This window comes from Heloderma suspectum, chromosome 2 (assembly GCF_057233095.1).
Source record: "Heloderma suspectum isolate Gila_16-S chromosome 2, 16-S_ref, whole genome shotgun sequence".
In the NCBI taxonomy this organism is placed as follows: Eukaryota; Metazoa; Chordata; class Lepidosauria; order Squamata; family Helodermatidae; genus Heloderma; species Heloderma suspectum.
Genome location: NC_139459.1, coordinates 16,535,493 through 16,556,986, shown reverse-complemented (window position 1 = coordinate 16,556,986; position 21,494 = coordinate 16,535,493). Strand labels below are relative to the sequence as shown.

The 21,494-nt window shown below is 41.8% G+C and overlaps 1 protein-coding gene across 5 annotated transcripts in view; it reads left to right on the top strand.

Annotated features, from left to right (window-relative positions):
• The window catches only part of DYM (dymeclin), a 270,157-nt gene that overhangs the window by 69,767 nt on the left and 178,896 nt on the right, over positions 1-21,494 (top strand). For 3 of the 5 annotated variants that reach the window (XM_084832890.1, XM_084832889.1, XM_084832891.1), the window contains exons 7-9: positions 385-457; positions 6,273-6,398; positions 9,791-9,933. In XM_084832890.1, the coding sequence (XP_084689016.1) occupies positions 385-457; positions 6,273-6,398; positions 9,791-9,933 (342 nt within the window). Of the gene's footprint in view, positions 1-384; positions 458-6,272; positions 6,399-9,760; positions 9,934-21,494 lie in introns of all 5 variants that reach the window. The other 2 variants (XM_084832886.1, XM_084832887.1) reach the window with 1 other exon arrangement.

Sequence of the window (21,494 nt, the reverse complement as noted above, 5' to 3'; positions counted from 1 at the left end):
TCCCTTCTCGCATATCTATCCACCAGTTCCTTCCATTCTTTGATACTTAATTTCCATGTGACACAGGATTCTAACCTTTTTCTAGACAAGCTTCGGCTAGGTTTTGCCATGCTTATACTTCATCCATGGTAGTAATATTGAAAATCTGAAGGCTCTGAATTTGTAATTTTGAGAGAATCAAATTCTCGTACACCCCTTCCTCAAATTTCAGCATCATGTTGTTCTTGGGCAGATATTTTTTTTTTAGAAAACCTAAACTTTGGTGAGCTTGAACTTGTCTCTGGGAATCTGGATGAACATTTTTGATTTCCTCTGTAAAGAAGGGAAAGCAGGGTTGCTATTATTAAAACTTCCAGCAACAGTGTTTATTTTTGTTTTCTTTAGGAACAGAACGTGAAGACCTTATAGAAGAGTTACTGTGCTGCCTTATTCAGCTAATTGTTGAGATTCCTCTTTTGTAAGTAGACTTTATATCATAGAGGTTATGGAATATCTGTTTCAACTGCCTTCTGAGAAGATGTAGTTCTCATGGTTCCAGAATTCCATAGTTTTTAGTCCATGTTTTTGCCAATTTTATAATAAACAAACAAAAAAAATAGAGCAAATGATACTTTGTTGGACCAAGTAATGTTTGAAATGCCACAAGCAATCTTTTGAGTATTGGAGTAGGTGTTCAGTACAACAGGTGATACAATAGGTGATCAAAAGAAAAAAAATCAAGAATAAAAGAGAGTGTTATATGCCCAAGCTGATATCAACCTGGTGGTGTTGAGTGGTCCTTGAAACAAACTAGTAGGAAACTTTTAACCTAGTTTGAGCAGGCAACAAGGTCAGTTAAATTTTTCTGTTTGGTGGGGTAAAATGTTTTGGAAACTTTGCTTTCAGAGTTACAACTTCCCCATTTTTTCTTTTGGTAAAAGCAGCACAGTTACCCATCCTTTTGTCCAGATCTTATTTATAGTTTAAGTTGATTTTTTTTTCAAGGGGTGGGGGTGGGGGGTTTAATGAAGCAATCTTAAGTACCTGTGTGTTTAGTTACCTCTTCTGAAAATATTTGTACTGGTTAGTCCTGAACAATTTCAGTAGAATTTGTTTTCTGTTTTTCCCAGATTAGCTGCTGAAGTTCATGTTTCTCTCTTTGGAGCCTTTTTAAATTTTATGTTGCTGATTTCTTTTTCACTTGGATGTTGGACAGCCATTTAGCATCTTGATAAAGTTACAGCTGTTTTCTTTGGAAGCCTTGCTGTCATGAAACATGGTCCTGTCGTCATTACACTAATTTGGGGGCAGTGGCTGTCTAATGGATTTGTGGCATGATTTAGAGGAGTCATTCCGATTATGCGAAGAGGCATTGTTGGTACTTCCTGCAACAGTGATACTTCTGTCTAGGGCAGATTAGAGGAAATGCTGAGAGGTGGAAGGATTGAGTAATATAGACACATTCATAAATCATTCTCTTTGTTGGAAGATAGCATGGGGCTGTATGGAGACAAGAGATAGCCAGTCACTCCATTTGAAAAAAGCCTGCAACTATAGTCAACCCCTATAAAAATCAGTCACCAGGATCCAGAGTTCCATGAAACTAGCTCCATGAGCCCAGCAGGGCTTTAGAGGCATCTTTCTTAATGATCTCACCCCCTAAAAAATGCTGCATGGCAAGAGACATTTGAAAGGACTTTCAGAAGCAATCTGTGATATGGAATGGGGGCAGGGGGCAACTGTTCAAAGCAAGGCACCAGGATTTGGTGTCTTCCATTAAGATACCCCCTCTGATGGAGGGGATGGGAAAAACTTCTGCCCAAGATGCTGGGCTAAACTTAGAGCTGGATGTAGCTAAATTAATGACATCTGATACTGTCTGTTGGGTTGTCCAAGCGCCCACATTTCTCTAAACAGGGTTAGCTTAGGGAAGAATGCTATCAATCTGAGACAAACATTATGCTGTGTCCTGGAATGAATTCACTGAAGGCAGTAGGGAGACAGCCCATGGTGGGAAAGATAGCAAGATGAGAGTCAGTGTGGTGCAGTGATGAGAGTGCTGGACTGGGAGCCAGGAGATCCGGGTTCTAGTCCCCACTCGGCCATGGAAGCTCACTGGGTGACTTTGGGCCAGTCACAGACCCTCAGCCCAACCAACCTCACAGGGTTGTTGTTGTGAGGATAAAATGGAGAGGGGAAGATAATGTAAGCCACGTTGGGTTCCTTGCAAGAGGAAAAAAAGCAGGATATAAATGCAATAAATAAATTATAAATAAATAAATGAGAATCGGGGTGGGGGAGGGACTAAACAAATTAAAGCTTCCAAAAATGAAGTATGCATAGTCTAGGCATTATTTCAATATGTTAAATTTGAGTCAAAATATAGGATTTTGAAAGAAAAGAGTGTTTTGGCCAAGAGAGATCCATATTTCTGACATTTTAATTGTGTTCAAATGAACTCTTAAAACATGGTACTTCTCTGCAATTCAAAACATGCATGAAAGGCGCTAACATGTCAGATACCACAAGGGTTTTATTTGTCTTATCTCTTCCTGCCATCTGGGTGTGTATATAGGTATGCTTAACTATCCCCCTTCAGCCAGCCAGAATTAAGGATGCTTAAAAACAAGCAAACAGGCTGATCAACATTTTAAAGCCTCTTAGGTAGTTATAGGTACTGGAGAGTTGAAATGCTTAAAAAAAATCAGCATCCTAGCTTTTCAAATCTCACAGTCTTCTCCCAGTGCCAGGCATCAATAGAGCCCCCCAATACAGATGTGTCAAGGCTATCTGAAAAAAGCTTGAAAAGTTTAAATCAAACCTCAGATTGCAAGAACTGCTTTGATGTGTCTGTAAAATATATATATGCTTGCCTCTATAGTGGCTGCATTCAGCTGCAATGAAAAACCATGGTTTGCCATTATGAGCATAAGCAACCTTCTGTATGAGTGCCCCATCCTCCCGTTCCCCTCTGTTGACGGGCGGGAGATTGTGGGCTTCTCATGGGCATCTGTTTGGCGACTGTGGGAACAGAATGCTGGCCTAGATAGGCCTTTGGTCTGATCCAGCATGGCTGCTCTTATGTTCTTAGATTAGAAGGTCTTTATCTTGGTGAGTGGCAAACCACAGTTTTCTGTTTCATTTGAATGTGGCAAACCATGGCTGTCCCATTGCAACAGCCATGCTATGCAAGCTATGGTTTTTCATTAATCAGTATATGAACTTTCTAATCTCCTCCTCTTGCAGAAAGGCAAAGAGGAGAAAGGGGTACACAAGCCCAGGGTTGTCTCATAATGGCAAATCATTGTTTGCCAGTACATCTGAATGCACTCAGTTTGTATGACTAAACCATGCTGCTGAAAAAGAAGCATGTAGAGGTTTTTGTTTGCTTTACAGAATGACTGGCTCGGGATGGGGTGTTGTTGTGAGGATGAAAACTCTTAGTTTGGTTTAGACTTGCTAGAAGGAACTCTTCTTTTAGGATCATCTAATTTAGTTTCACATCAGTTATAGATCATTTTTATTTTTATGGATGTATATAAATGTGGGTGGAGATGAGAAATCAAAATATTGAGTGTCTGAGGTTTGTCCAAAGGCTACAGAAATACTCATAAAAGAGACATCTTAATTCCCCTTTGTAGCCTCTAAATGCACTCCCTTCTTTTCTGTGGAGGTGGGAAAACTAACTAGGAATATTTCCTGTTCTTTCCATTAAGAAAAGGTTGGCAGAAGAGGTCACTGTTGGACTTTTGCTTTCAATTACTTTTTTTAAAGTAAATTGGGAAGTTTTCCAAACATTCCTTGACAGCCATAACTAGTGTATTCCTTGCACGCATGTTTGCCATTAGTGGGTGTTAATTTTGGGAGCTGTGCCAAGAGGGAAGATTGTGTTCACATTGAGCTCTTGTATTTGTATCCTGAGACCGATAACCAGATACTCAGCATTACTTTTCAGCATTCTAAACTGACCTATCCTCTTTGGCGACTTCTCTTTCACCTTTCTGGTGGACCCTCAGGAAGTATGGCTGTCAAACCCTGTTCCTGTATCATTTGCAGCTTGCAATGTGAATCAGCCTGTTCTGGCAATCTTCCTAAATTAGTGAACTTTTAACTCTTAATGCTTCCAGTGAAATAAGTTTACTAGGCTGAAGTTGAAGAATAAGAAGTGGCCTTTGTTCAAAAAGCTAATGTGGGCCAATCTGTAGGTTAATGGTTCCCAATCTGGTGGTCTCAGATGTTGGTCTGCAACTCCCATCATTGCTGACTATTGGCCATGCTTTCTGGGGATGATGGGAGTTGTACCTCAACACCTGGGGACCCAAGGTTGAGAACTACTGCTTTCAGAACATCTCTCCTATCCGGTATCACATAACAGCAAAGCCGAAAAAAAATTAACGTTAAGTTGAAAATTATTCAGATATCATTTCTGTATGCTGAAAGTAAGAACCAAGTAGGCCTATAGGCTCGGGTACAAAAGCAAAAAACCCAAAGTGACAAACTCTCTTCATAGTATTGAATGCAGTCTTTTAAAAAATATCCTCTGGGATTCAGATCATGAAAACACTTTATTATAAAACAACTTACAACTCTTAGGAGCCATTTTAAATGGTACACCTGTCATGTGTGTGGCACTTCTCCAAGGGTGACCATTATTTAGTTGTGGTAGAATTTAAATGATTTAAATCAGGTTCCCCAATATAGTGCCCACAAAGCTCTCCACTCCCTGTTCCCTTAAAAAACACACATTTCAAATAAAAACCTTGGGAAAATGTTAGGGCAGTCTTCTTTCTCTCCCTTTCTAGCCCTCTAGCCTTGTTCTTGTTCTTTCTCTCCCTGCTAACCCATTACCTGGCTATTTCCCCCTTCCTCCCAGCCTCACTATTTCTCACCTTTAGTTCATTGTTTCTACCCCTCCTAGGCTCTAGCCTTGCTCTTTATCTATCCCTTTGCCTTGCTATTTCCCCGCCCCCACCAACCTCTAGCCTCACTGTTTCTCTCCTTCCCCACACCTTTTAGTTCACTTTTGATGAGCCAGGCTCACATGGCACCCATTATGTGACTAGCCACATCCTCCATGAGAGCCATTTTGTGGTGGTGCCCACAGCAGTCTCTCAATTCTCAAATGTGCCCACAGGTCCAAAAAGGTTGGGGACACCTGATTTAAATAATCCTATTTAAATGGAGAGTGATTGTGTGCGTCTTTCCCATCACAGGAAAGGGGATGCCAATTTTCCTGTTTGGGGCCCCTACCCACACAGTTGTTGTGTTCAGTCGTTAAGTCATATCTGACTCTTCGTGACCCCATGGACCATAGCATGCCAGGCCTTCCTGTCCTCCGCTCTCTCCCGGAGTGTGCTCAAGTTCCTAGCCAAATGGGATGGGAGTCACTTTTCTGTGAGAAGCTCCCATGTTGCTGGGGTAACATTTAAAGAGAAAAACGCAAGAGTGCCAATCTCAAAAGATGCTAGAAAACTGCACACAGGTGACACACACGTTCATGAAGTGTTCCATTAAAAAAGATGCTAGAGAAAACTATTTAACAGAGGAAATACTCTTTTTTTTTATGCCTAGCCTGCTTCAAGTACAACACACTTTTCATTGGAGGCAATTCATTTGTCTTAAACTTTTGGTATTTACTTCTCTCTTGAATAAGGAGTTTCTTTTCCTTTTCAGTGAACACTTATCAAGTGTTCTTTCTTCTTGTATTTTGGGTAGAACTATATATTATGCACACCACGGGGCTACTGCTGAGAATGTCATCCTCAGGTCAAGACTTGGCTATGATGTGTAGAAACACCCCTAATTGTGAATTATCATGTGGTATGTTTCCACATAAACACCACTGCCAGATAATGATGTGGGATTGGGAAACACATGATAACACCACAACATGGGGCAAGTGATCCTAAGCATTTTAGACAGAGAACGTGATACGGAGATGCCATTTTTGGTGGCAACACCATGTCTTACACACTTTCTAGCTAAATTTATGTAGGTACTTTATTTGTAGTAATAATGAGACCTCATACAACTAACTAAGGCTGCAATCCTATACACACTTACCTGGGAATACATCTCAATGAACTCAGTAGGGCTTACTCCTGAGCAGAGATTTGTAGGATTACGCTATAACAGAACATCTTTTCTTATTGTCAAGGACTCCCTTACACCAGGCTTTTTATAAATGCTTGAAATACTAATTTCAAGCATTTGCATATAATATAAAATTACAGCTAATAAATATATATTCATTGGTTTTAATTAATAGTTGTATTATTATTTTTTCCTTGCAGAGACATAACCTACAGCATTTCTTTGGAAGCTGTGACGACCCTTGTTGTTTTCCTCTCCTGCCAACTTTTCCACAAGGAAATTCTGCGGGAAAGCATTGTTCATAAATACCTCATGCATGGTCGATGGTATGTTAAACCACAGTGCCACTTTTGATATAGATTGTTGTCATTAATGGAATTTATTAAATGCTTGTGTTTTCACTCTGAATATTGCAAATGCTTTCATTTAGCTATAGGTTCATCTGTGATACAGGAGTATCTCTCAAACTGAGAGTGAACTGACACTTATAACAACTGTGGGAGATGAGAAAATACTCAGTTCATAAGCATGCTGAGGCAGTAAAAATAGATGCCGATGTTAAATGTAAAATACTTTATGTATATCTGTGGGACTGTCATTCCCACCTTATAATGTATGTATGTATGTATGTATGTACTGTACATATTTGGAATCCTGGTGAATTTGGAAGGTTCAGCAGATCTAGAACAATTTTTTAAGAACATGCTACAGGACCTTTCAGTGCACAAAGTGCTTCATAATATTCTTATTTCACTTACAATACAATCCTGTGCATGTCTGCTTGCAAATAAGTCCCACTGATTTCAGTGGGGCTTACTCCCAGGTAAGCATGAGTAGGATTGCAGCCTTCTTCTCTCAACATCCCCTTGAGGCAATAGTTCTGAAAATGTCAGGTGAGCCACCATTCGGTGTTGTGAGAACCCTCCCGTGCTTAGGGGATGGTGTATGAAGGTTGCTAGTTGGCCGTTGGTGGCTGAGCATTCACCATTTCCCTCAGCTGTGTGGATCGCTTGGGAAGGGGCATTACTGCTTTTGCAGCTGGGTAGCAACAGGAAGGGAACAGGTTGTCCTGCCTATCACAACCCATCCTTGCTACCGTCTCTATTGCTATATGCACTGCTGGTCCTCTGCTCCAGGGCTGGCCCAAGACATTTTGCTGCCTGAGGCAAAGAACAAAATGGCACTTCTCCCCATTCCATTTACCAGATTGGTAGTTGAGCCTTGATTGTGTGGATCACAACAAACTGTGGCAAATTCTTAAAGTGATGGGAGTACCAGACCACCTTACCTGTCTCCTGAGAAACCTGTACGAGGGTCAAGAAGCAACAGTAAGAACCAGACATGGAACAACCGATTGGTTCAAAATTGGGAAAGGAGTACGACAAGGCTGCATATTGTCACCCTGCTTATTTAACTTATATGCAGAGTACATCATGAGAAATGCCGGGTTGGATGAATCAGAGGTCGGAATTAAGATTGCTGGGAGAATTATCAACAACCTCCGACATGCAGACGATACCACCCTAATGGCAGAAAGCGAAGAGGATCTAAAGAGCCTCTTGTTGAGGGTGAAAGTGGAGAGTGCAAAAGCTGGTTTGAAACTCAACATTAAAAAAACTAAGATCATGGCATCTGGCCCCATCACTTCCTGGCATATAGAAGGGGAAGAAATGGCAGCAGTGACAGATTTTACTTTCTTGGGCTCCAAGATCACCGCAGACGGTGACTGTAGCCATGAAATTAAAAGACGCTTGCTCCTTGGGAGGAAAGCTATGGCCAACCTAGACAGCACAGTAAGAAGCAGAGACATCACCTTGCCGACAAAGGTCCGTCTAATCAAAGCTATGGTTTTCCCAGTAGTAATGTATGGCTGTGAGAGCTGGACTATAAGGAAGGCTGAGCGCCGAATAATCGATGCTTTCGAACTGTGGTGCTGGAGAAGACTCTTACGAGTGCCCTGGACTGCAAGGAGGTCAAATCAGTCCATCCTAAAGGAAATCAACCCTGAGTGCTCATTGGAAGGACAGATAATGAAGCTGAAGCTCCAATATTTTGGCCACCTAATGCGAAGAGAAAACTCCCTGGAAAAGACCCTGATGCTGGGAAAGACTGAAGGCAAAAGGAGAAGGGGACGGCAGAGGATGAGATGGCTAGATAGCATCACGGATGCAATGAATATGAACTTGAGCACGCTCCGGGAGAGAGCGCAGGACAGGAAGGCCTGGCGTGCTATGGTCCATGGGGTCATGAAGAGTCGGACACGACTGAACGACTGAACAACAACAGTTGAGCCTTACTGCGATGGAGAAGGAACAGCAGCTTCCCCCACACCTGAGGGCAGCAGGCTAACTTAAGGAGTACTGGGCAGTGTGCATAGCACGCACAGCTCTGTCCTCCAACACCTTGCCACTGCTCCCACCCTTTAGCATCTTCCATCTGAAGCAGTTGTCTCATTCTGCTTAATGGTAGGACCAGCCTTGCTCTTCTCCCAGATTGCAGCCTTGCAGGACATATCTAGGGATGTTATCTCAGAACAAAAGAAAGGGAAATCCTATCATTATCATCATTAATTTTATGAGTTGCCCTGTAGCCGAAGCTCTCAGGGCGGCATGTATAATAAAAACAAATACAATAAAACCAATGATAAAGCACATTAAAAGAATTTAAAAACAGCAACAACAATAATTTTAAATAATTTTAAAGGGAGAGATAAATACCAAGCAGCTAAAACATGGAAGAGTATGATTTTAAAACACAATTTTAAACATATCGTTAAAAAATAAAACCAGTTAAAAAAACATTTTAAAAAGGCCTGGGAGAATAAAAAGGCCTTTGTCTGGTGTCCCAAAGTCAACAAAGTAGGTGCCAGGCAGACCTCTCTAGAGAGGGCATTCCACAGTTTGGGGGCCACCACAAGAAAAGGTCCTCTCACAAGTAGTCACCCACCCAATCAGTATGTAGGGGCACTTGGAGTAGAAGACCCACCACATAGCCAAAAGATCTCTTGGCTAACTTCAGTTCCACCTTTTATGGAAGAAACCTTCAGTACTGGGGAAAAGGGAAAACATCCACCCTTTAAGATGTGGACCAATACATGAGTTGCAAGCCATACAGAATTCAGGAGACTGACCTTGTAGAAACCCAATCAAGGAAATGTGTTCTAAGATGTGTTCTCCATAGTAAGGAAGGCTGATTTGAATTAAGCACTCTGTTGAACCATTTCTGAGCTGAGGAAGCATGGAATATGTAATTCACACCTCTCTTGACTAGGCTGGCCAGTTCCCTCCAAAGCTCTTAAGAAGGGAAATAAATATAATGTTGCTCAAAATAGAGTAAAATACTTTTTAAATGACAGTAGGCCAAGGATCATCACATGCATGCTTGGGAGAATGTCTCACTACAGTCAGACAGTGCTCGTCTGGATATTAGTCATTCATTCATTCACAACATTTGTGTACTTCTCCACATCTAAACAGATTCCAGAGCAGTGAACAACAAGAGATAAAATGATAAAAAGTCAGAAAGAATAAAACAATATTAAAATTATTCTTTTTAAAAACAGAGTGCCAATAAAACTGAAGTGCTGGCGTTAAGAACCTTTACTGTCCTGTTGTCATTTTTATTTTTTAAATGTCTTTAAAGCTTGGCATTTATATAATTTAAATATTCTTGTGCCATCATAAATCAGCCTAGATATCTGGCTGTTTTGCATTTCCAGTCTCCCGTATACCAGCAGGCTTGTGAAAACGTTGCTATATAACTTCATCAGACAAGAGAGAAGCCCTCCCCCAGGAGCCCATGTCTTTCAGCCGGAGTCAGATGGAGGAGGACTGCTTTATGGAATTGCATCAGGAGTAGCAAGTGAGTCTTGTTGTACCAGTGCTACCCATGTCTGTGCCGATATGGCATTCGCGGCTTTGATTTTACTGCATGTGTGGTTTGCTTGCCTTTCCATGGGAATGAAGATAGGATTATGGGAGCAATAGGAAAAACAGAAGCAGAGCATGACTTGAGCTGTGCTGAGTGGAAGGAATTTTGCTGTAGGTTTTGATAAGACTGAGGGAGAGCCTGCCAGTGATTCTGCAGCATGGATATCTGGAGAGCCGGGGGGCAGTGTGCATGTGTGTTGTGTTCAACTTTTCAACTTCTGTTCTCACAGTTCTCTTCTAAACTGTTCTGTGAGTTGGTATGAATTCCTTTTGACCTTTATAAGGAATGGACAATAAAAGTAGCATCCTTCGTTGCTATCTATATCTGGAGAGTATGTTGTCTTAATAATTCCTCCTCAGTCTGTCTAGCTCAATGAAGCTGGGGTGGCGAAGCCACACGAATTTCAGGTGTAGCTGACTTCATGCCCAGGCCAACGGATCATGTACCTTTCCACTGTGATGCCAAGTGAGACTCAAGCTCTCATTTTTGGTCATGTGAAGTGCCCTGACCATGTTACTACCACGTCTCCATTATAAGGCCCTCCCAGAGATGTTGGAGATCATTTTGAAGGTATAGAGAGCAAACGCTTGTGAGTACTGGCAGCTGTTTTCATTGCAGGGGCAGCTGTGTGTCCCAGTAGGAGGTTAGTTTCTGTACCATATAAACACGTATTACCTAGTTGTTGTCTTCTCAGTGCATAGATTGGGCTTTCCTTCTGTTGTGACAGGAATCATATTTTGGTATGTCCTGCCTCTTTGGGTATCTGTTTTCAGACTGAATCAATTCTACGTCTGTACGGAATGCTGGCAAGTCCTAACCACAGTGCTGTGTGTGGTAGGAAGGCTTTCATATGCGTTTTATTTCCTCCTTTCCCCTCCCCGTCTGTAACTCTCCTGCAACAAAAACAATTAAAGCAGATTGTCTGCACCTCCTCCCTGTTAGAGACCCCACGGTGAGCAAAATGTTAATCCAAAATATACTGACAGTTTTCATTCTTGTCTTGTCTCAAGTTAGTAGAGGAAGATTTTAAAAAATGAAGGGTCTTTGATGTACCGTGATGCAGACATTCCACTTCTGCATGGGCTTGGTTTAACCTCTTGTTGGTTATAAGTCAAATAAAGAATATGCTGTAGCATTGGCAGTCGCTGTTTTGTGGAAGCAGTGGGTGCTTAAAGAGAATGCAGCTTTATTTTTCCTAGTGATTTTGTTACTTGAAGGCAGCCTTCTCCCTGCAGAAACCCGTCTCTGAGAGCCCTTGCCAAATGAAGTGAGGTGGGTAACCACTGGGCAGTTGGCCTTTCCAGTTATCGAATAGCCTTCCCAGAGAGGTTAGTCTGGGCATCTTCTGACCTTTTTGGCACCTGGCGAAAATCTTTTTAATCACCCAGGCTTTAAAAATAACTTACAGTCAGGGTCTCTCAGTAATATACGTTTTAATTCTGTTTTAGTTTTTAATATGTTTAGAGAGTATTAAGTTGTTTAGATGTCTTCTTAAAACTCATCTCTTCACACAGGCTTTCCATAAAGTGTGACCCAGCCAGCTGTAATTTGTAGCACACAGTAGAGTATGCAGTTTTACTGTTGGTTACTGTTGCATTGTGTGACTTATTGTTATATTTTATTGTTCTGATGCCATTGCATTTTACATTCACAGCTTTGATACCTCCGTGGAAAGCGGTATACAAATCTGAGTGATAAATAAAAATAAATAATTTGTAATTTTTGTTGATTTTTTAAATGGCGTATCTGTCTTGTGAGCTTCCCAGAAGACTTCTGTTACGGGATTACTATATAGATACTGTCTAAATATATAAAGGCACAATTCTACAGGATGTGCCCTGGGTACTAGTAAGCCTCCAGACTCGGAGGCTTATGAGTATCCTGTGCAGAGCGTGAAGTGCGTCATGCCTCCTGCTCTGCATGTAAGCTAGATAGGTGTTTTCACCCATCTAGCAGAGGTCTTGGGAAGGGGGAAGGAAGGAGGCTGGGGTGGCCATAGGATTTGTCATACGGCTGCCGCCTCGGTCTCCTCCCTTCCCCTCCCCTGGGAACACCCCTTTTCACCTCATATGAACTCACGCTTGTGAGCTCAGCAGCAGCTAGCGTGGTTCTCTCCATGCTGGTTGCAAGGGGGAGTGGGAGGGGTCAGGGAGCACGGTTTCCTGGCTCCGAGTTTAGAGCCCTGTCTCTGAGCGCAGATCCAGGAAACTGAAGTATCGTATGTCCTCTAGACACTATCTAGGGGACATAGGATTACTCCCTAAGGGTTTGTTTATTTTATATTGCACCTTTATTCCAAGGATCTCAAAGTTAAACTGAGAGTGTGACTGACCCAGGATCACCCAGTGAGCTTCATGGCTGAGTAGGGATTTGAACCTGTGTCTTCCCAGTCCTTGTCCAACACTCTAGTAACTATACTACACTGGCTCTCAGCATTCTGATTTTTTTTGTTCATATCTGGCCCTCTTTCCCTCCAAGGTGGTGGTAAATTTGCAATAGCGTTTAGGATGACCACTGCCTACAGTTTGTAGGTGCGAGTCTATCTGGGACTCAGGGACCAAAACGTTTTGGCCATCTCTGCAAGGATTCCATGTGCTAACCTATGGAAACAGAGATTGTTGATGGGTTGGGGAAGCATGGTAGAAGGTAGAATAAGTTTAGAAGTTTGGCTTGAAATCAAGAAGTTTGAGAGATGCTGCAACAGTAATAGAGTATGTGTGTTACCTTTCCTCACCCTCAGCGGTGAGGTGACATCCATGCAAGCAAATGGATAACCTAGAAATATGGGATCTTCCTTTTTCTTTAGTAAAATCCATTCAGTGACTAATTTGCTGAGTCATATTAAAAAGCAGGTCTGTGTTAACTTGCCAGGAAAGTTTACAGTCCAGCCATGACAATGCATCTGATTTTCCTCATGGAGGCAGTAAAAGAGCACATCTTTGTTCTTTGGGATAAGTACAGGGTATGCAGCTTGTAAGATGAGGCAGCCACCCACAACCCTTTCTGGCTCTGTTTAATTTAGAAATGTGCACATCATTTAACGTTTTGACTTGCAAGACTATTGCTGTTCTTTCAAACATAGAGCAGTTTTTCTTTCCCCTAAAATCATGGATAAATTGCTTAAATTGTTCCAGACTGGCTCGTTAGAGATTCCTGACATGCATCTGTCCTAAGTAATAGAAATCTCTTCCCTCTTATGTTAGATAGTGGATCATCTAAAAAGTCTTCACTGGCAGGGCTATAAAGTGCTTTAAGGCATTTCCGCCATAGAAAGGTGAAATTTGGTGCATATGTAGTTCAATGTGGCTTGATTACTGGAAAAACCTGTAAACAAGTTTCCCCCCTCAAACATCAGAACATGAAGCCTGCCTTTTAGCAGCAGCTAGTACAGAGCAATATAAGGCATGACTGGGATGGGAAATAGTGGATTTGCTATGGAAGTCTGGAATATAAGTCTGAAAATAGGACAAGCTACACAACTGGGTTTTCCCCTTTACATATCTTAACAATTATTTATTTTTTATACGTATTCTTGCATAGAAAGCTTTGAGTAGCTTATGTGGAGTCTGCAGCAATACCTCATCCAGTCACCATTTGGGTCTATACCCACTCAACTTCGACATTGCTTACAGCATTGAGTACACCCAAATCATCCACAGGTCCCAGTCTTTTTTTCCAGGGATAGTCAGGAATTTGTGCATGTTTGCAAATTGAAGACTTTTTCTCCACTTTCCCCAATCTGGCATGCTCCAGATGTTTTGGACTGCAACTCACATCATTCCCAGCCAGCATGACCATTGGCCATGATGATGGCAGTTGCAGTCCAACACATTTGGCCAGATTGGGGAAAGCTACCTTATCTGCTAGAGCAAGGGTCCTAACCTTTTTGAGCCAATGGGCACATCTGGAATTATGTGAAGGTGTCATAAAATGGTTGCCATGGGGCCATGCTCTTACACAAAATGGCTGCCGTGTTGCGTGTGGCTGGTCATAAAACATCCATTTCACAGAAGGCAAACTGCTGAGGCTGAGAGGCAAATAAGTTGCCCAAGAAACTGCAAACAAGCCAAGCGTGGGGAATGACCCATAAAACCACTCCTCTGAACCCACAGTTTTCTGCTTCAACAGAATACTTATTTCACACAAGGAAAGCAAATTAATTTCCCTAAATCATTTCTAAATAAATGTCTCAAAAATTAATTGGAAAATTACCCCAGATCAATCCCCCCAAATTCATTATTCAAATCAATTCATTTAACTCTCAATCCATTAATTTTCCTTCTGCCAGCCAATTCACCCCCCCCATCTCTTCCCCTTTCCCTCCTATGATCACCAGTGAAATATACACATGCACACCATTTATCTCCCATGCATCTCTCCCTCCACTCCCCTCCCTCTCTTGGGAAACAAAGATGGCAGGTGGCCTCAGTTTGCAGCGCATGCAGCCACCCTTGGTTAAAAACATTTTAAAAAATTTTTTTGGTGGGGTAGGGGAACCCTTTAGGCACCAAGGAAGGTGTCTGGGGACACCGGGGGTAGGGGGGGGAGGCAATGCTAATATCTTTATTAAAGTCCACAAACAGATTCTTATGTGTTTTATGCAGCTCATGTGTTGCTATGATTACATCTGTCAAGTGAAAATTTTGTACAATTGTTTTAAGCTTAAAAAAAAATCAGTTTAGACTCTGTTCCTACATATAGCTATCATTAAATATCTCCTTCTTTTGGGATGGAACTTAAAGTTTTTGTCACTTCATGGTGATAGGACATTTGAAGAAAAACAGAAAAACCTTCCAGTTTTCTTTCTGTCATTTTGGGGAAATAACTTTTATAGCAGTACTGAGGGAGGTTTGGTTGTATGTTTTAATTGGATTTTTGACATTTATTGTATGTAACCTATGCTGAGAGGGCACGATAAAAAGGCAATTATCTATTCAAGTAGGGATTATAATCAATTTATATGTAAATAGAACTGTGAAAATAGTACTGGTGAATATAGCATCACAACTTCTGGATCCTAGAGCTAATGGCATGCATTATAAGACTGCTGAGCCAAAATGGGGGTTGTATTGTTTTCATTAAAAATATGCCCCTCCTTATTTCAGCAATAATTTGGGGACAAGAAAATAAGGTGAAAATGTTGCCCTGTTCAGAATGAGGACTGGAAGTATTGCTTTGTTTTGACTTGGCATTATGATGTTGTCATCTAGCCCAATCTAATTGGCTGTGTGGTGCGATGACATTATTGTACTGGTGATGTGACCCCTGATTGGCTGGATCATGTCGCCAGCAGAAAGACCCACCCTTTCGGAAAACAATTGCTTCAAAGCATTACCTGAGAAGAGGAGCAGACAGAAGTGAAACAGGTGGAAAAGGCAAGATTTTAGGTACGTCTTCTGGACTTTGCAAGCCTTTGAAAACTTGCTTTTTTTGCCCCCAAAATATTTGCGCACAGACCAGGCCTACTAAAACACTGTACACTTGTTTTTATAGTCTGAGAGAAGCAGGCTTCTGATGTTGGGGTAGCAGGCAAGCAACACGAGTAAGCTGCTTCCTTGTGGTCTCCAGGCTGGCATACTGCATGGAAGAATTTGGAATTCTTAACCTCAAAATGTTTTGGGCAACTTTTTGTTGGAAAGGCAGCCAGTACATGTCATAAATAAATAAATGTTTATCTTTCCAATAACACAGAAAACACATGTTTAGATATCATCTTCGTATACATTTTTCACTATATCCTCCAGATCTAGCTCTCAGATGTTACGGTTTCAGCTTTTTGTGCAGTGTAAGTGCAACACTTTAAAGCCTCTGATCCTGTGAGTCTGTCCAAACATATGCAGTGTCTCCATGCCAGCCCTGCACATCCCTGGCAACGTTCGGCATGGCTGTGTTACAGACATTTGGGCTGACACAAAGATGCCTGGAAGCGTTACACTTGCTGCATGGAGCGCTGCCACAGAAAAGTGCTTTTCGGCAGCTTCGACATGGGTGCTGTAATGTTTCAATCACCCCCTTTATTCTCTGAGACCAACACGGCAATAACTGTCAGTATTAAGGAATCTGTTCTGACAGAAAACGGGCAACAGCCATGGCAAGCAAGGATATTTGTCTTAATTTGCCTTTTTGGATGTGAAGGTTTGAGGGAAGTTTTTTTTACTTGTCCCATTTTTTTTTTTTTTTAGACATAAAGGCTGGGTTAAGGATGTAGGAACGTCTCTGACTTTGACATTTATTTCTTTTAATTTAGGCCAAGCCGTTAACAGGATTATAACAAACAACATTATTTTTTCACCGAATGGTTTAAAAGAGCCAACTCTAATGAAATGTGTTCTGCCAAGCTAGAGTTTCCAACACAAGTATGAGATTTTTTTTTTTTACACAACCTCTGATAAATGGCTGTTTTTCCTTTTGAACAAGCCATCAAAAACATTTTTCCTTCTTTCTGTGAAAGTTTGCCCAGCCAAATTATAACAAGACTAAAATAGTGTTTCTGCTCTAAGCAAAATGACAGTGTGTAAGTAAAACTAACTACCTAGCTGTCACAGATTAAATTTAATTACCTTCTTCCCAGATTGGTGGTTATCAATCTGGGTTTGAGACTTTATGTGGCTGCATTTGGGGCAGGGTAGGGTGGTTTGTGTCAGATCAGTCTATTGGCTTCTTCAGTGGCATTTCTGGGTAACTGATTTGGAGGAAAGTGACACCATTATTGGGAAAAAATACAGGACTCAGGTGGAAATATGCTGATTTAAAGTAAGACCAAGGCTGGCCTAAACCTTTTTGCCAGTTGAGGACTGCACTTCCCATGCAACATGCAACAAAGGGTGGCAAGCCAGGGCCTTTCCCCCTTTGGTCACAGCATAGCTTCCCCTCTTCTCTGGAACTCCTTGCAAAGTAAGTGGAAGACTTCTCTTGCCACCTCATTGTTGGGCCAGCCCTGCATATGGCAGATTTTTTTTAAACTCCCAAGCTTACAGGAAACTGTATATATTTTTCCCATCCTTAGGGCTTACCTCCACAGTGGATTTGGAAATGATCATTTACAACTTTTTCTTATGGGCTTCAAGATTGGCTCCAGGTTTGAGGAGTCCCTGAGAAAAATGCTCTCTGGTCCTTCCCCCCACTCCTCTCCACTGAGGGGTCTTGGAGGACTTATCTAGCAGTAGCTGCAGCAGCTGGGTCTAGCTACCATTTTAATTTCCCACAATGCCCCAGTGCAACGTTATGTCAGGTACATTGTGGGAAATTAAAGTGGTAGCCAGACAGCCATTCAGCACTGTTCACAGTTCTGAGTCAGATGTTTTTTTAAAGCTGGGCTAAAGACCAGTGTCAGTGGTGGTCCCTGCCAGAGTGATGGAACCCTGGCAGCTGCCCAAGGATGGCAGGTAGTGCACCGGCCTGTATGGGGTTGCATATACATTAAGAATGTTTCCAGATGGAGGGGTAGAGGTGTGTGTGTGAGAGACAGACAGACAGTGAGATGTGCTGATGCAGGATCAATAAAGATGACACAATTTTTTAAAAAGCAGCATCCGCCGACCTTAGTGCAAATGCCCTGTGCTATTTCACCCAGCTTTAGAGAAGCTGACATCCTGAGGTTTCTTCACCTAATTATCATTAATTATCTTATTTGCATGGTGATAGTTTGTGTTAAAATTATTTTTGGACATTTTTCCCTCTCACAGAATGTACTGCTTCTCTTATTGTAAGGGTATAATCATTATAGCATGTCCCCAGCCTCTGTTGCAGTGATTTCAGTATGTGAAGAATCTGTAAAAACATTTTTTACTGATCTTTTAATTCTGTAAAAAGAAGGTGGGGGAGTACACTTGGGAGCCCTGAGATCTCTTTGGGCTGTGGCCTCAGATGTTTGGCCCTTGGCTGCATCTTTGCAAGCAGGAGAGGGCAGCCTGGTCCTACCAAGTTTGACTTTGGAATTGCAGTTATTTATGTGAATGTATTACCAGAGTCACTCATACAAGGTGGATGAATCAGTCTTCCTCTTCCCCAATGCAATGCCACAACATGCATCGTTGCACTAGTGCAGCCATGCTTTCTACTAAGATGTACTTAAACTCCTGAGATAATGCCATCCAGGCCCTGGCTTCTGACTCACTTGGTCTGTAGTACAAGCTGCCTTGGGGGATTAAGTGAATTGAATACCAACATGAAACTCCTAATTGCTGCAAGCTATATCAAAGCTCAGACATATAAAGAGTTTTGGGGTCTTTCTGAAGGAAGCTGTTGATGTAGACAGAAGGCTAGAGGCTGTTACTGCAGCTTCCTCAAAGAAACTGAGGGAAAAGATGGGAGCACCGTGCTCTGGGCATGTGTGGGATGGAGAGCAGGCTTCTCACCTAAAAGTCTCAGTTCTAGAAGGTTCCAACGGAGGCTCTGCGCAGGCACAATCCATATTTGTGACTGCACAGATGGCCAGTTGAAGAACTATGGTTACAGGTAAGCAACCTGTCCTTCTTAGGAACAGAGGGAATAGACTTACTCCTGAAGGAGCCAGGATCACTGCTTTACCACTGCTAATGGCAGCAAGGAAGCAGCAGTCCAAGTTGGGGTTGCCAGAGCAGGAAGGAGGCTACAACTCTTCCTTTCTGGCCTCTTTAATTCCTTCCTGTATTCGAGTCTTTCTTCTTTTGACACAATCTGTCTTCTTGGGTTAAATCCTGGCTTCCTTCTTTGACTTTTATCCTTTGTAGTTCCTTTTACATGGAACTCAACTTCCCCTTTAGTCTGCCTTGCTGCTTCCTCTCTTTCCTTTTTAAAGGGAAAAACCCCTCAACCCTCCTGACTCAACCTGCTTTTTTTTCTTTCTTTCTTTTTCCTATGTGATTAATTTTTTCTCCTTGCTTTCTCAAAACAAATATACAGTAAAGCAGTAGCAACTTCCACCAACCTAAAATGTGTGAGATCCTTACAAAGCACCTTACACAGTCTTGTGGATGGGTGATTGGCTGGCTTTCAGCCAGCAATTTCAAGAACTGTGGAAATGCCCTTCATACTGTCTTGTTGCAACCTGAGGTAACCCAATTGATATCCAGGAGGGGGAGGCCCATGAAAGCCCCTCAGGTGGCACAGAGCAATAATATGGTTGTGTGAAACAATGTGCACATATGGATCACCGGTGGTGTGAGAACAGTTTGCTACTTGTGATTGAGCATCTTGCCAAGAGAGCTTCTTGGAGCTTCTTAGATGGTATAATTTATTTTGTATTTTAATGTTAAGAGCTTTAATCTCAGCCAAGCACATCGCTCTGTTTTTAGTTTCAAAACTTTCCTGGCCATAAGCTGCACCCTTCCCGATAGGAAGACTTAACATTCAGAAACAAAAAAAAGTTAGCAAAAGAATCCTGTATCATCACACAGATCACATTGTAGCTATTGAAGCTGGAGTAAAGTATATTGGCCAGTTCCGCTGAAGGCCAGCTACATTCCTATTAGATTAGTTGAGAGGGCAGGCAAACTCTCTGGGTGTTGCTGCAGTGGGAATTTCAGCTTATGAGCCAGAGGGAAATGGCAACATAACCTTCCTTGATGCAGCAAAAGAGGCCTTGGGGAAACTGATAAACTTCTTGGAAAGGTCAGTGGATGAGCACTTCCCCTTATTGGCTTTCTCCTGTGACTGAGAGTGTCTGAGAAGGTTGAGTAAGAGCCTCCCGAGATTTCCCTTTAACATTATCATCTTTGGTACCCTCCAGTGAATCCTTGGCAATGAGCAAACAATGAGGTACAGCGCTAATCTTTGTTCCAACATTATAGGTTAAAAGATGAGGGAGAGTAGATATGATGATAGAAGAATCTCCATTTTCTTAGAATCATTCTGGATTAATTTCCAGACAACTCATTTAATTTTTTATCATTATTTCCAAAAATAAAAACTGCTGGATTTCTGATAACACTTATTATGAACCCTTAATGAGAGCCAGCGTAGTGTAGTGGTGAGAGTGACGGACTTGGAGCCGGGAGATCCGGGTTCTAGTCCCCACTTGGCCATGGAAGCTCACTGGGTGACTTTGGGCCAGTCACAGACTCTCAGCCCAACCTACCTCACAGGGTTGTTGTTGTGAGGATACAACGGTGAGGAGGAGGATAATGTAAGCCGCCTTGAGTTCCTTGCGAGAGGGAGAAAGGCGGGGTATAAATGCAATAAATAAATAAATAATAAATAAATTAATATTGCTTTATCTTTGTTCTTCAGTTTTTGTGAAAAATGCATTGCATGGTGTTCAGAATATGCCACAGCTAGGTGTTTGGAAGGGAGATGTTTGTAAGGGAGGGACTATAGCTCAGTGAAAGAGCACCTACTTTGCATGCAGTTGGTGCCATATTCAGTCTCCAGCATCTCGTGGTAGGGCTAGAAAGGAATCCTGCCTGACATCCTGGACAGCCACTGTCAGTCAGTGTCAACAATACTGGGTTAGATGGACCAATGGTCTGATTCAGTATAAGGCAGCTTCCTGTGTTCCTGTGCTAAATGGCTGATGTCCTCAACTTGAAAAGGATGCTTGGAATCAACCATCCTGGTTTAGCCTTACCGATACCATCACTTGACTGTCCCATCCTTGCCATTTATTTTTAATCTTGGACTTCTGTTTCCTCTCCTTTTCTCTCCCTGTTTTACAAAGTATAACAATTTAAAGTAGCCCTAAATAACTTGGGACCAGGATACCTATCAGACAGTCTTCCCATATGCACCCAGCCGACACCTAAGATCTTCAGAGAAGGCACTGTTAGCCATTCCACATCCAAAAATGTCACCACATAACATCTTGAAAGTGGGCCTTCTCAGTAGTGGTTCCCACCTTCTGGAACGCCCTCCCCCATATGGTTCAGGAGGCAGAAAATGTGGTGTGTTTAAAAGTTCTCCTAAAAACTTACTTGTTCATGCAAGCTTTCACTGGCTTATAATTGATCATGCTACTGCTGCTATGGTTTTTTCCCCCAATCTTTTATTGTGAATTTCTACAAAACAAAACAAACTGAAAACGTTACAAAACCTAAAAAAAGAAAGAAAAATGCAACGACATGTTTAAAAAAATCCTCAGTTTCTAATATTACAATATTCGAGAAAGGAAAAAGGGGGGAAAAATAGGTTACACATCAATTTCAGTAAAAGCATTCCAAATATCCGCATATAAGTCCATTTGCAAGTTACACCCATATACCACTCTTTCAAATGTTGCTATTGTTGTTAAGTCTTCAATCCGTTGCGTTATAGGCGGTGAGCCTTCATCCTTCCAATATCGTAGTATCAGTCTTTTAGCAGCCAAAAGGGAGTGAAAAATCCACTTATGCTGACCATGCGTTAAATTCCAAGAAGCAGGTAAATAGTTTAAAAGAACATTTACATCAGTAAATATTAAAGAGCTTTCTAGTACAAAATTTATCCATACAATAACTTCCTCCCAAAAGGAGGTGGCCATTGGGCATTTCCAAAGCATATAAATAAAAGAAGCATTGACTGCATTACACCCCCAACAA